Source organism: Cutaneotrichosporon cavernicola, assembly GCF_030864355.1.
Source record: "Cutaneotrichosporon cavernicola HIS019 DNA, chromosome: 2".
Lineage (NCBI taxonomy): Eukaryota > Fungi > Basidiomycota > Tremellomycetes > Trichosporonales > Trichosporonaceae > Cutaneotrichosporon > Cutaneotrichosporon cavernicola.
The window spans coordinates 902,992-915,689 of record NC_083394.1 but is presented as its reverse complement, the minus strand read 5'-3'; the positions used below and the strand labels follow the sequence as shown (position 1 = coordinate 915,689).

The window sequence follows — 12,698 nt, the reverse complement described above, 5'->3', positions numbered from 1 at the left end:
GTGGTAGACTCAATGATGTATATTTAATGGTTCGTGTGCCATCACTCAGCTCACCATGGGGGACCACTCTGTTCCCGCTCACTGTTAGTAATACTTGCTGCCTGTAACCTAATGCATGATGCTGAGATGTGCGTGTACCACCTGTCGAGTCTAGAGGATGTCCTTGATCTCGATACTCGGCCCGTGAGTGGTCTCGATGCACACCCGGGTGAGCTTGCCGACTACTATCAGTGATCGTTCCTACTCTAGCAAAAGCTGCACTCACCCTTGTTGACGCGTGTCAAGGCAGATTCGGAGCTAGACAGCTTGACAGACTGATCGCGGATGTGGTCCATGAACAGGCGGACGTTCTGGGTCACGTCCTCCGCCGTGAAGGTCATCCTGCCAACAGGCGTGCGCACTGTTCCAAGCTTGTTGGCCTTCCACTCAATCGAGCCACCAGCCTCCTCGACAAGGCGACCCAGCTCCACACCCTCACCAACCGTCCCACGCTTGAAGTTCGGCATCAATCCCTTGGGACCGAGGAAGCGCGCGAGCGAGGCGCTGACGAGCGGCATCATACCTGAGGTCGCGAGACACTTTGTTGGTACAATTTCGCCGCTGAGGATCTTGGGGAACAAGTCCTGTCCACCGATGATGTGGGCGCCGGCCTCGCGCGCAGCGTTGGCTGCCGGAGAGTCAGCCTCGGCGAACACGACAATGGTGTCGGCCACACGCCTGGGGTCGTGGGGCAGCGAGATGCGGCCACGCAGCGGTGGGGCGTTCGGCTTGTTGTGCTTGGTCATCACCTCCATTTGGAAAGCCGAGTGTGGAGACGAGATCTCGAGTGCGCGCAGCACGCGGATCGCCTCGTCGAGCGGAAGCGACTCGTCAACCTTGGCCGCAACGACCTTGGGAGCCGCCTTAGCCTTGGGCTTGCCCTTGCCCTTGACAGATTTCTTGGTGGCCTCGACGCGCGCAGTCGAGCTCAGTGCGCGCACAGATGGCCCGGCGTGCCGGAGAGAGGCGCGCGCCGCAGAGAGGGACATGGTGGAGGTGGGTGAAGGCCGGGGTCGCCGATGGAGGAATGGAGAGGGGAAGAGGTTGTGCGACTGGGTCACGGGGATTGTTCAGGTAGAACAAAAGGTCGCAGTCGGCGTTTGGGGAAGTGCGCGCGTTGCGGTTGGTGTTGTCAAGATGACTGTCTGTGGAGGTTGTTCCCGAAGTGTACGAGTTGTGTCCCGACTTTCCACTTTGTCGGCGACGGGCAAAGTCGAGAGAAGCGGAGGCAATATCGCGTGGTCTGTATCGCTTGTAATCAGGATGGTGGTATTTCATGACGGAATATCCAGGTGTAAAATGTTGGAGAGATCGGGCCGATGGCTTGTTCCACGTGGTGAGCGGCGTGTTGAGCGGTGGCTTGAGTGGCCTTGGACCCAATAACAAGCGAGTCAAATGTGCGGCCCGAATGGTCCGCACCCAGGGGCTCAAGTGCGATATGGTCTCAGGGGTTCAAGTGCCGATGCCGCCGGCAACCTGACTAGGAGAGTATTATGATTGGCTATGTACTACATCGTCCCCACTCGAATTGTTGATGTGAGCCCCTTTGGAGTATGTGGCCCTGAGGTCATTGCAGGATGGTAAGGATCGCAGGATCGCAGTATGATGATAGGATCTCTGACGCCTACACCGCCCAGATTGCTCAATTTGCCCACCCTAGTAGCCCCAAGGTCACCCATCACCCACTCTGACCTCGTCATCCCCAACAGCCTACACCTAGACCCCAATCAGTTGTCATCCACAATCATCTACCCATCCTTTTTCAGTCTCCCACTTTCAATACTCGTCTTGAATCGTAAGTCTGTCACCACACTCTCACGTTCACAGTCACCATAATACTCACCAGATCAGACTCGTCTTCTTCCCCAGTGCACAGCCCCATCAACAACACAACATGAGCAAGTGAGTCGACTCGACGTCTGACACAACCGACAGTCGGATCTCAGCAGTATACAGATACCTCTGTTGATAGCGCCGCCGTGTCACATTTTCCTCCATGCCTTCCTTGATCTCCCCTCCCCACTACTATACATTAACCCTGCTCCTTCCCTCGTTTCTAGCACCATCATCATTCTTTCTTCCCTCTTTCTTCACTCAATCTCACTCTCACTCCCACACTCCTTTCCATTGTAATATCCAACGCGATGGTCGTTCTTACCGAACGTGCTCCCCTCTCGCCTTCAACAAATTCATCCCCAGTCCTCTCGCGATGCGTCTCCAGGATCGAGTTGTCTAACACGCTCTACAGCCATTCCACCAGCTCTCAGATCGCATGGCTTGCGGGCCTGAACCCCCACTTTGACTCCCCCACTGGGGAGCACAAGTTCCTGCGCAAGGTGAGTCGCCTTTTGTTTGCGGCTGTGCAACCTTGCTTCAACCTCTGGTCGTTTGGTGTAACTAACCTCCCACAGACGTCCATCATCGGCACCATCGGTCCCAAGACCAACTCGGTCGAGATGATCACAGAGCTGGCTGATGCTGGTCTCAACATTGGTACGTGGAAAGATCTGAGCGCATGGCCTCTGTGACCTTCCCTGCAATCCATCCCGCACTGTGCACCATGACGCTCACGCATGTTTCACAGTCCGCATGAACTTCTCGCACGGCTCTTATGAGTACCACAAGTCCGTCATTGACAACGCCCGCGAGGCTGCCAAGCTCAGCCCCGCGGGGCGTCCCCTCGCTCTTGCCCTTGACACGAAGGGGCCCGAGATCCGTACAGGCCTTATGGAGAACGGAGCGGACGTGAGTCACCCGGTGGAGGCGTTGACTGGCACTGACCTGCCCAGATCCCTATTCCTGCGGGCCACGAGTTCTGGGTGACCACCGACCCTTCCTTCTCGGAGGCAGGCAACGCCGACCAGATCTTTATGGACTACGCCAACCTTCCCAAGGTCACCGCGCCTGGCAAGTTCCTCTTCGTCGACGATGGCATCCTCTCGCTCCAGGTCCTCTCTATCGACGAACACCGTATCCGGGTCAAGGCCCTGAACGCTGGTATTCTGTCGTCTCGCAAGGGTGTCAACCTTCCCAGGACGAACGTTGACCTTCCCGCTCTCTCGGAGAAGGACAAGGCCGACCTGGCATTTGGTGTGCGCAATAACGTCGACATGATTTTCGCCTCGTTCATCCGCAGGGCCCAGGACGTTCGCGACATTCGCAAGGCTCTCGGAACCGAAGGTGCTGGCGTCAAGATTATCTCCAAGATTGAGAATGAGCAGGGCCTCACCAACTTCGACGAGATTCTCCGTGAGACTGACGGTGTCATGGTTGCTCGTGGTGACCTCGGTATCGAGATCCCCGCATCCCAGGTCTTCCTCGCCCAGAAGATGATGATCGCCAAGTGCAACGTTGCCGGCAAGCCCGCCATCTGCGCCACCCAGATGCTTGAGTCGATGACGGTGAGTGCAACCACTAGCAGCACTGCGGATCTGTGTTGCGGACGCGTTTGTCCCGTAGAGCCCACTGACATTAGGTCAACCCCCGTCCCACTCGTGCTGAGGTGTCGGACGTCGCCAACGCTGTTCTTGATGGTGCCGACTGTGTCATGCTCTCGGGTGAGACCGCCAAGGGAATGTACCCTCTCGAGGCCGTCCGCATGATGGCAGAGACCGCGTACGTCGCCGAGTCTGCCATCTCGTACGCCCCCCTGTTCGACCAGCTTCGTGCCCTCACTCCCCGACCCACCGAGACTGCGGAGACCCTTGCGCTTGCTGCTGTTGCCGCCTCGATGGAGCAGGACGCCGGCGCAATCATTGTCCTCTCGACCTCGGGTGTGTCGGCGCGTCTCATCGCCAAGTACCGCCCCTCGTGCCCCATTATTTGCGGTGAGCTTGAAGAATCTGACATGAGCTGACCTCAGTGACCCGCAAGGACCAGACTGCCCGCCAGCTCCACCTCTCCCGCGGTGTCTACCCTGTATGGTACCCAGAGCCCCGTGGCGTTCCTCAGGACAAGTGGCAGATTGACGTCGACAACCGTATTCGCTACGGCCTTAGGGTCGCTGTCAACCTCAACATTGTCAAGCCCGAGGCGACCGTCATTGCTGTCCAGGGCTGGAAGGGCGGTCTCGGCCACACCAACACCCTCCGCATTCTTTCGGTCCCGACCGACCCATCTGACCTTGAGATTGCGGTCATCGAGCGCGACTAAGAGCGCGAGGAATCGCGCGGGCCAACGGCTTTCCTCACGCCGCTCAGCTCATCCAATCTCCATGAAATGGAGGTGCTTGGAATGATTCCAGTATCCCCAAGAGCGAAAATGTGCCATGTAGGCGCCACATGACTCTGTTAATAGGCTCAATGAACGCAGAGGAGACTCTGCACGTATAGACGACAATGTGGGGTTTTATATGCGCCTGACTGGGTGGGGCCACATTGCTGGACCCCGCCTCCACCTCGGTTGTGTTGATGCTCGGACAGGCACGGAGTGACAGACAGCCAATAATTTCGGACAAATGGTTACGCTTTGTCGTCGCCGCGTCGCCCGTATCACCAACGTTGCTTTATCCGTTGGCTGGGGGTTTCTCCTGTTTTCTTCTTCTCTTTCCGCGCCTGTTATTGGAACAGTCCTGTGGGACAGCAGGTCTATCCTCAACTTTCTTCGATGCCGCCAACATCCTCCCCTGCAAGCTCCACGCACGCAGTGGTGGCACGACCGCTCTCTAACGCCGCATCTCACGCGTCACAAGCCGCCTCACTCGCCATGACGAAGGCAGCGTCGGCGCGCAACGCAGCCTCGAAAGCAGCCTCGCGCGCGTCGCGTGTAGCCTCCTCGCATGCGATATCCAAGCTAGCGACGGGTGCGATTGCGCCAAGGCGTGGGCCCTCTCTCGCTTCAGCTCTGACCCTCTCGACCGTTTCGATGGCGTGCAAGGCGTTCCTGCGCGCGACAACGACTGTACATGTCGCAGGCGAGGAGAGCCTATATTCGGCGCTGGGGATCAAGGGTCGTGGAGGGGCGTGGAAGCGACGGCGGGGAGTGATTACTAGTGAGTAGGCGTTGGGCGAGGGCGGAGTGGTTGGAGTGTGGGTGGGGGAGGTGGTGGTTTGGCATGACGGAGTGGAGAAGGGGGGAAGAGAGGGAAAGAGACGCAGTAGCTAACCCAAGTCGCAAACCACAACTCGGTCGTCGACGACCCCATGATGTGGTCTCTCCTCCCTACCACGACATACTTTCCCTTCGCGGGCCCGCGGTACACGTGTGCCAATAGCCGGTGGACATTAGGGGCAAGCGATATCATGTTCACGAACCCTACGTTGTCCAAGTTCTTTGGGTGGGGACAGGTCATTGAGACGGTGCGCGGCGGCGGGATATACCAGCTCGGCGTGGATGACGCCATACGGAAAATTGAGGAGGGTGGATGGGTGAGTGCTTGTTTGTGTAGTTGGGAGCGGAGATGTGATTGCAGCGCCGTTCGACTGCTCACATCAGGTCCATATGTTCCCGGAAGGCCGGGTTAACCAGGCCAAGTCGAATCCGGACGGCGGGATGTACCGCTTCAAGTGGGGCGTGTAAGTACAGCTGATATCAGCTTGACGCAGCTGACAGCAGCGGCCGTATCATCATGGACTCGGAGGTCATGCCCGAAATCATCCCCATCTGGATCTCAGGTAGGTCTAAGGCCTTCGAGAAGCTAGCTTCTCTTCATGATTAGCTGCCTCCCCCGTTCCCTTCACTTATACCAGGTTTCGACCAGATCATGAACGAGCATCGCAAGTGGCCGCGCTTCCTCCCGCGTCCGGGCGCCAACGTTAGCATCACAGTCGGTGAGAGCCTCACCCCGCTCGTCGCGCCCTTGGTGGACGCATGGCGCGCGGGTCTCCCGCGACACCCTGCATCCGGCTCAGAACCAACAGCCCCGACGAGGGTAGAGAGCGACCAGAGCGCCCTCCGTGCGCACCAGGCAGAGCATGCCGATTACCTTTCCGGCGCGTTCGATCCAGACGAGAGCACACGGCGCGAGATCACCGCGCTCCTCCAGAATGGGCTGAGGAGTATGGGAGAAGCCGTGGAGAGCGGGGAGGGGCGGTTTGCCAAGCAGGAGTGGAGCCAAAGTCGGAGACGGGAGAGCCAGGGCGGGCTGCCGGCGCCAGAGATCGAGATGGCACGGAGGTGATAGACACTACATATGCATCATAGACATTCATGGGAGGGCTACGAGTACATTCCCGCAAATGCATCGCGGCCCTCCTCCTTCTTAGTAGGAGGAGGCTGGCGCTGTCCAAAGAGCGAATGGAAGAGGGCGAGCATGCGTTCGGTCTGCCGTTGTGCTTCGATAGTGTCGCTCGTGGCGGCGTCGATGGGGTTAGCAGGGTCGACTTGAGAGCGGCAGAGGGGACAGGTGTTGTTCTGCGGTCAGCTCACCATGTGACCGCCTCAGCTGGGCGTCGGGTTGGTTGGCACGTCATACAGGTCTCTGACGCCCGCGTCGGACTCACAAGTGTCAGCCACTGCTTGCAACACCGCGCACACACCACATGCTTGGCGGTACACGGCAACTCGCGCAGTCCCAGTGCCTCTGTGTCGCCAAAGAAACTCTCTGACGCGAGCGCATACTCTTCCTCGGTCTCGATTGCCGCGAGGGTCTGCAGGCAGACGGGACATGACTCGCCTCGTGGCACGACCTTGGGACGTGGGAGGGCAGCGATGAACTCTGGGCGAGCGCCGCGACTGGTGAGGGAGTGAAGCGAGTATAGAAAGGAGTAATTTCGTCACAGTCCACAACGACAATAGTCTCAGCATCAAACCCACATATTGGTGAGAGAGACTCACCCAGGCGGAGCAGCCGCGAACAATTCCTCATAGACCTCCTCGTCGACCATGATCCCCCCATGGGCCTGGGTCGCTGCGTCGACCTGCGCCATGAAGTCGTCAAAGGTGGCGGGTGGTGGTCGGGCAGAGTATGGCGATTCTGAGTTGCTCATTGTGGATGAGGGAAGGTGGAAGGTGGCAAGTGGAAGATGGAAGATGACGCGCGTCGTGCATCGTGGATTGCCTCCACCTCCTCCTTCATCCCGCCTCTTACCCTCCCCCGCCCCGAACTTGCACTGGCCAAGCTATCGACTTGATAGCTGGGGTATCCTGCTTCTAGAGATCCACTAGCTTCATGGCTGAAGTACCATGCGGCACAGGCAGGGAATGGGCCTCCTGTACTATGCATTGTCGGCTTGTACATGTGAGGCTGGAAAGTAGTAGACTGTTGTACCTGCTATTATTATTAATGACGTGTAAGTGATAAAAGACGTGACTGACTTTGAAATGGACGTTCCAGGGACTACGACTCGGCCCAACAGATGAACACAAACAACACATCTCTTCCCCCCCCCCCCTTCTCTCTTCATCTCAACAACCTTGTTCTACCCTCTACCTTGTCACCAATCCACCACACTATCATCACTTTTGTTCATCAAGTCTCATATCACTCCCTCCTCTCTCTCCTATCTCCAGGGAAACATGGACGAGTTAAGCGAACACGCCATACTCTGGAAGTGAGTTGTTGGGCCACATATGGCCGTAGCTGACAACAGCACGGCGGCTCTCACGAGTCTCAAGCGCCAGCAGCTTATGAGCTTGTCGAAGCGATATGGTCTCAAGGCCAGTGGGAAGAATACTGAGATGGTCCAGCGCCTGCACGATTGTGAGTCTGCTTGGCTTGAGTTTCACTGGGTTGCAGTCTCTCCTTTGGGCCATCCCCGCCTCCTTCACGCTCAACCCTTCCCTCGTCCTTCATCTCCTCTTTCCATTCTTCTTTCAATCCCTCTGCCCCATCCTTCTCCTAGCTTCCGTTCCGGCTCAACCCCATCCCCATCCTCAACCCCCACCACTAACCCCAGTCGGCCACACTCTTACACCAAGTGCCAAGGCCGTCTTCGACCTCGCCACCCAGAATCCGCCCGATAGCCCATCCAAGTCCCCTTGCAAGGCCATGCCTGCCAGCGAGGAACTGGAGCCGCCACAGGCGCCCGCATTAACCCGTGCGAAGAAGAGCCGTCCGTCCACCATCTCCTTGGCCCGCCGTGGGTCGTGGGAGGTCATTGACAGGCACAATGCCAGCCTCGTGGAGGAGGAGGAGAGTGACGACACGGCCAACTGGAAGAGCGCGGTCAACGGCGCCAGCCTTGACGGCGACAAGGGTGAGAAGTACGGTTCGCTGCGTGGCGTCGGCTCTCTCCGCTCCATTGCTAGCTCGATCCGCAGAACAGCGTCGCGCACCTTATCGACCAAGGAGAAGAGCCCGACACCTAACATCGCCTTTCCTGGTGCCACGTCTGACGCTGAGCAGCCAGAGTCCGAACCAGCTGAGGAGATCCTTTGCCCATCGCCTGCGTCGACCGTGGGCGTGCCCAAGCGGATACGCGACGACGTGAGCCACCATCGTCCCTCCACCATTCGCCTCGTGTCACCAACCGAGAGCATGGCCAATCTCACGGAGACCACTGCCGATCCGGACGCGCTTCCTCTTACGGGGCCTAACTCGGTCGCCCACATCAAGGAGCGCCGGTCGATGAAGCCCATGGCCGCCGCCCCACAACCAGCACTAAAAGATCGCCCTTCCCTCCCAACCATCTTGTCGCCTGCCTCGAACGCTCGCGGCATTTATCCCCAGATCCCAGCGTTCGACCCAGCTGCGCCACCCGAGATCCAGGCCGCAATGGGGACCCCCGAGCCAGACATGCCCGGCTCGTTCCCTGGATCGCCTGCATCACCTTCGTTCGTTTTTGGCACGACACAGGCCGTATCCACCAACGAGTTCTCGGACGCGGGAGCAAAGCTCCTCGCCGAGTTTCAGGCCAAGATGGGTGGTGTAAACATCTTCTCGTCGGAGCTCCTCAAGGGCAAGGACGCCGAGGCGTCTAAGCTCGTCTCGTCTACGGGCAACGGGTCCACCGCCGTAAACAGTGTCATTGGAAGAGCAGCGTCCTCAGGGACGCAGCTGAGGGGCTTTGGTCTGGCCCCAGGTCCAGAGGCCAACGATCGGTACGCTGCGGCGCACCGCCGCGAGTTCCAGCGCATGAAGTCGCTGCAGTCGATCTCGGGGCCATCAAGCCGCTCCGCCTCAGGTACGAGCCAGGCGAGCCAGATGAAGACATCGGCCTCGAGCTCGATGCTCGCCACGGCTGTTGCAAAGCGCCAGCTTGACGAGCCGGGGCCTGAGGCCGAGCGTGGGAGCAAGCGCTCCAAGCCGGCGCCTGCGCAGAAGCCAGGTCTCATCGATGCGTTCCGCCGCTCGCGTGTCACAAGCACCACCAAGTCCCCCATTAAGACGATGGGCCGCAGCGGACTCAAGGGCACCGTCGGCCGATTTGGCTTCCTGCGGCACAAGAAGACGGCTTCGGGTAACCGCATCCCCTCGCCCTCCAAGAGCCCTGACAGTATCGCATCCGAGGGCAGTTACGTGCTCCCGTCCGTCAACGTACCCGAGGACACAACAGACAAGACGTCGCGCCTGAAGAAGATGAGCAGCAAGCCCGGCCTGCGCACCGTCAAAGCGAGCGCTCCGCCACGCATGGGTGGTTGCTCCGTCTCTGACTCCACTGCTCCCTCGACGACCACATCAGGCACCACCTCGTCTCTTAGCAAGCGCCGTGGGCCCATTCCAGACTTTGGGCCGCCCAAGCCAACGTTCCAGCCGCTCAAGGATAACAGCCAGGACCACGGCAGTGTGAGCTCCAGAGCGAGCGGTGCCTCGGCGCCCCCTGTGCTGAACCGGCAACTGAGCGCCAACAGCCTCGGAAGCATCACGCGCTCGGGCGGGGCTCGTGACCTCGCACGCGTCGCCAGTGGCGACCTGCACTCCAAGGGCTTCCCGTCGGCCTCCCAGAGGTCGTCCTCCAACCTGAAGGCCTCAAGCATGCTCTCTCCGAGCAGCTCGAACCTCCGCTCGCCGTCGATCACCAACCTCCGCTCACCGTCGATCACCAACCTCCGCTCACCGAGCATGAGCAGCATCCCGCGCTCGCGCAGTAGCACGCTCCTCGCTCCAACGGCCAGTAGCATGGCGAGGCGACAAGCGACGGTCAAACCCTCCCCCAACACTTCTACCTCCGCCGCCGACGAGGTTAAGCCGCGCCGCCCACTCCCCCGTCCACCTACAGCCGTGCCGACCGGCCTGACGCCCAACATGGCTGGTCTCGTGGTTCAGCCGTTTGGTGAGGCAAGCAGCCGCGCCAACTTCCTCTTTGAGAGCAACTTCCACATCTCGCCGACGCCGAGCAAGCTGCCGGTCCGGAGCTCGCCGCTCAAGAGCCCAACAAAGCGCATGGTCGGCCCCAAGTCGCCGCGGCGCACGGCTGCCGGCGTGCGTGCACGCGCAAGTGGACTGAATGCGATCAAGGCCACCGGGCATACCGACAACAGCGCAGTCGCGCGCCGTCGCACCGAGCTCCGTGGAAAGCAGGAGCGATTAGCGCAGGAGAAGGAGCTGCGTATGATGCTGGGTTAAAGTTTGCTAATGTCTGTATATCGTTCATGTACTTTGGTATGCCTGTGCATGTGCATGTGCTGTTGTGTTATTGTGCTATTGTGCTTTGGAGATGGTAGATGGTAATTGGTGAGCGGCGCAGTCGGCTATCATTTGACTCGTCAATCTCTGAATCTCGAGTCCAGTTCCGCTGCGACACGTGACTTGTGTGGGTCCCCATCGCCATCTGAACAATCCCTTTTCTAGCATTCTAACAACCAACAATCGACTCAACACCGTCCTTCATCCTCGCATCTCACCAGCACATCAAACATGTCAACCTGGTCACCCACCTCGTGGCGCACCAAGCCCATTACTCAAGATGTGACCTACCCCGACGCAGCGCACCATGACCGCGTCCTGCGCAAGCTAAGGACACTTCCCCCGCTCGTTTCTGAACAAGAGGTATGACACTCCTGAGTGTGGCTGACCCAGGTCGACTCACTCGCAGAGCAGATGGCGGAAGTCGCGGCCGGCCGCGCGTTCCTCTTACAAGGAGGCGACTGTGCCGAGCTGTTTGAGTACTGTTCCCAGGTGAGTGGATGCGGCTCATTGTTCTGGCCCAGTAGACTGGGGACGACAGCCTACTTTGTCCGTCGTGACGACGAAGTACGATCAGTACGATCTGCAGGTTCGCAATGACAGTCGTTGTATTGTCGCCTACCCCGGCTTTGGATAGCTGAGATCTCCCCCTTACCGTTCCCCCTTTACCCTCCTCTTCTTCACCTTGGCTCGAGCTTACCCCAGACTCCCATCGAGCACAAGCTCTCGCTCATCCTTATCATGTCCCTCATTCTCTTAAACGCGGCGCACATCCCGATCGTGCGCATCATGCGGATCGCAGGCCAGTACGCCAAGCCTCGCTCCAAGCCGACGGAGATCGTCGATGTCGCCGACGCCAACGGGAATATGGTGAAGAAGGAGGTCATGAGCTACCGCGGCGACAACGTGAACGGCTACGACATCAACGACCGCACTCCTGACCCGGACCGCCTGACTGCGGCCTACTTCCACTCGTCAACAACTCTGGGCTACATCCGCACATTGCTCTCCTCGGGCTTTGCGGACCTTCACAAGCCGCTCGAGTGGAGCTTCTCGTACGTCCGCAACCCCGAGCTGTTGAAGCAGTTCACGGACGTCGTCGAACACCTCCAGGACCGCCTCGAGTTTATGAAGGTTGCGACCGGCGCGGCCGGTGGTTCGGAGCGCGGAGGCACCCAGACCGTCAACATCTTCACCTCGTAAGTCCCCTCCGGACCAGTATTGATGGAAGCCACGAAGCTCTTCTCCTCGAGTACGAGGAGGCGTTTACGCGTGCGGAGGAGCACAAGCCGTCAAACTTGACCCCTGCCTCACGCCCCACCACTCCTGGACCAAGCCGTTCCGCCTCGATTGTGCGCGGCGAACAGTCGCCTGCTTCGTCGGGTATCCTTCCCAAAAAGCGCTTCTACAACAGGAGTGCGCACTTTGTCTGGATTGGCGATCGGACGCGCCAGCTCGACGGGGCACACATTGAGTACTTCCGGGGTATTGTCAACCCAATCGGCGTCAAGGTCGGCCCCAGCATGAAGCCCGACGAGCTCGTGCGCATGCTCGACATTCTCAACCCCGACAGAATTCCGGGCAAGGTCACTCTCATCTCGCGCTACGGTGCGGCCAAGATCGATGACTACCTTCCCACCCACATTGACGCTGTCAAGGCGACCGACCACGTCGTTGTCTGGCAGTGCGACCCGATGCACGGGAATACCAAGACGTCTGAGGCAGACTCGAGCCTCAAGACCCGCCACTTCAGCGATATCATGCACGAAATCACGCGCGCGTTCGAGATCCACCGCGAGAAAGGCACCATCCTCGGCGGTATCCACCTCGAGCTCACTGGCGAACTTAACGACGAGGGATACTCTGTTGTGAGTGACGAGGAAGAGGAGCAGCTGGCAGGACAAGATGCATCTGACACCAGACTGAGTGTATCGGCGGCTCGATGGAGCTCGAGGACAAGGACCTCAATCTCAACTACCGCACGCACTGCGACCCGCGCCTCAACTACGAGCAGAGCCTCGACGTCGCCTTTCAGGTGTCCGACTATCTCTCGGCCGCCAAGAAGGGACGCAAGCCGCGCGACCTCTTCAAGGCTGCGCGCAAGTAAGGTTAAGAGAGGTAAAAGTATGCCGATACTGGCCTATATCTAGTCTAC

General features: G+C 59.1%; 6 protein-coding genes across 6 annotated transcripts; 4 read left to right on the top strand and 2 right to left on the bottom strand.

Moving 5' to 3' along the window:
* Positions 1–150: 150 nt before the first annotated feature.
* Positions 151–1,028, bottom strand: CcaverHIS019_0203530 (uncharacterized protein; the record flags this gene model as incomplete). Its single annotated transcript, XM_060597355.1, has 2 exons — positions 151–221; positions 266–1,028. 2 exons carry the CDS (start codon positions 1,026–1,028, stop codon positions 151–153), a joined length of 834 nt encoding a protein of 277 aa, XP_060454257.1.
* Positions 1,029–1,616: 588 nt separating this feature from the next.
* On the top strand, positions 1,617–4,191 carry PYK1 (uncharacterized protein; the record flags this gene model as incomplete). The annotated part of the gene is made up of 9 exons (XM_060597354.1): positions 1,617–1,619; positions 1,806–1,834; positions 1,891–1,941; positions 2,288–2,375; positions 2,451–2,532; positions 2,624–2,784; positions 2,829–3,440; positions 3,515–3,866; positions 3,902–4,191. 9 exons carry the CDS (start codon positions 1,617–1,619, stop codon positions 4,189–4,191), a joined length of 1,668 nt encoding a protein of 555 aa, XP_060454256.1.
* A 552-nt stretch (positions 4,192–4,743) lies between these two features.
* TAZ1 (uncharacterized protein) lies at positions 4,744–6,157 on the top strand (the record flags this gene model as incomplete). The annotated part of the gene is made up of 5 exons (XM_060597353.1): positions 4,744–5,029; positions 5,149–5,405; positions 5,473–5,552; positions 5,593–5,651; positions 5,727–6,157. 5 exons carry the CDS (start codon positions 4,744–4,746, stop codon positions 6,155–6,157), a joined length of 1,113 nt encoding a protein of 370 aa, XP_060454255.1.
* A 38-nt stretch (positions 6,158–6,195) lies between these two features.
* CcaverHIS019_0203500 (uncharacterized protein) lies at positions 6,196–6,965 on the bottom strand (the record flags this gene model as incomplete). Its single annotated transcript, XM_060597352.1, has 3 exons — positions 6,196–6,390; positions 6,480–6,711; positions 6,814–6,965. 3 exons carry the CDS (start codon positions 6,963–6,965, stop codon positions 6,196–6,198), a joined length of 579 nt encoding a protein of 192 aa, XP_060454254.1.
* Positions 6,966–7,494: 529 nt separating this feature from the next.
* Positions 7,495–10,483, top strand: CcaverHIS019_0203490 (uncharacterized protein; the record flags this gene model as incomplete). The annotated part of the gene is made up of 3 exons (XM_060597351.1): positions 7,495–7,529; positions 7,569–7,678; positions 7,875–10,483. 3 exons carry the CDS (start codon positions 7,495–7,497, stop codon positions 10,481–10,483), a joined length of 2,754 nt encoding a protein of 917 aa, XP_060454253.1.
* Positions 10,484–10,774: 291 nt separating this feature from the next.
* CcaverHIS019_0203480 (uncharacterized protein) lies at positions 10,775–12,650 on the top strand (the record flags this gene model as incomplete). Its single annotated transcript, XM_060597350.1, has 5 exons — positions 10,775–10,906; positions 10,937–11,035; positions 11,249–11,742; positions 11,775–12,411; positions 12,465–12,650. 5 exons carry the CDS (start codon positions 10,775–10,777, stop codon positions 12,648–12,650), a joined length of 1,548 nt encoding a protein of 515 aa, XP_060454252.1.
* Between the last annotated feature and the right edge of the window lie 48 nt (positions 12,651–12,698).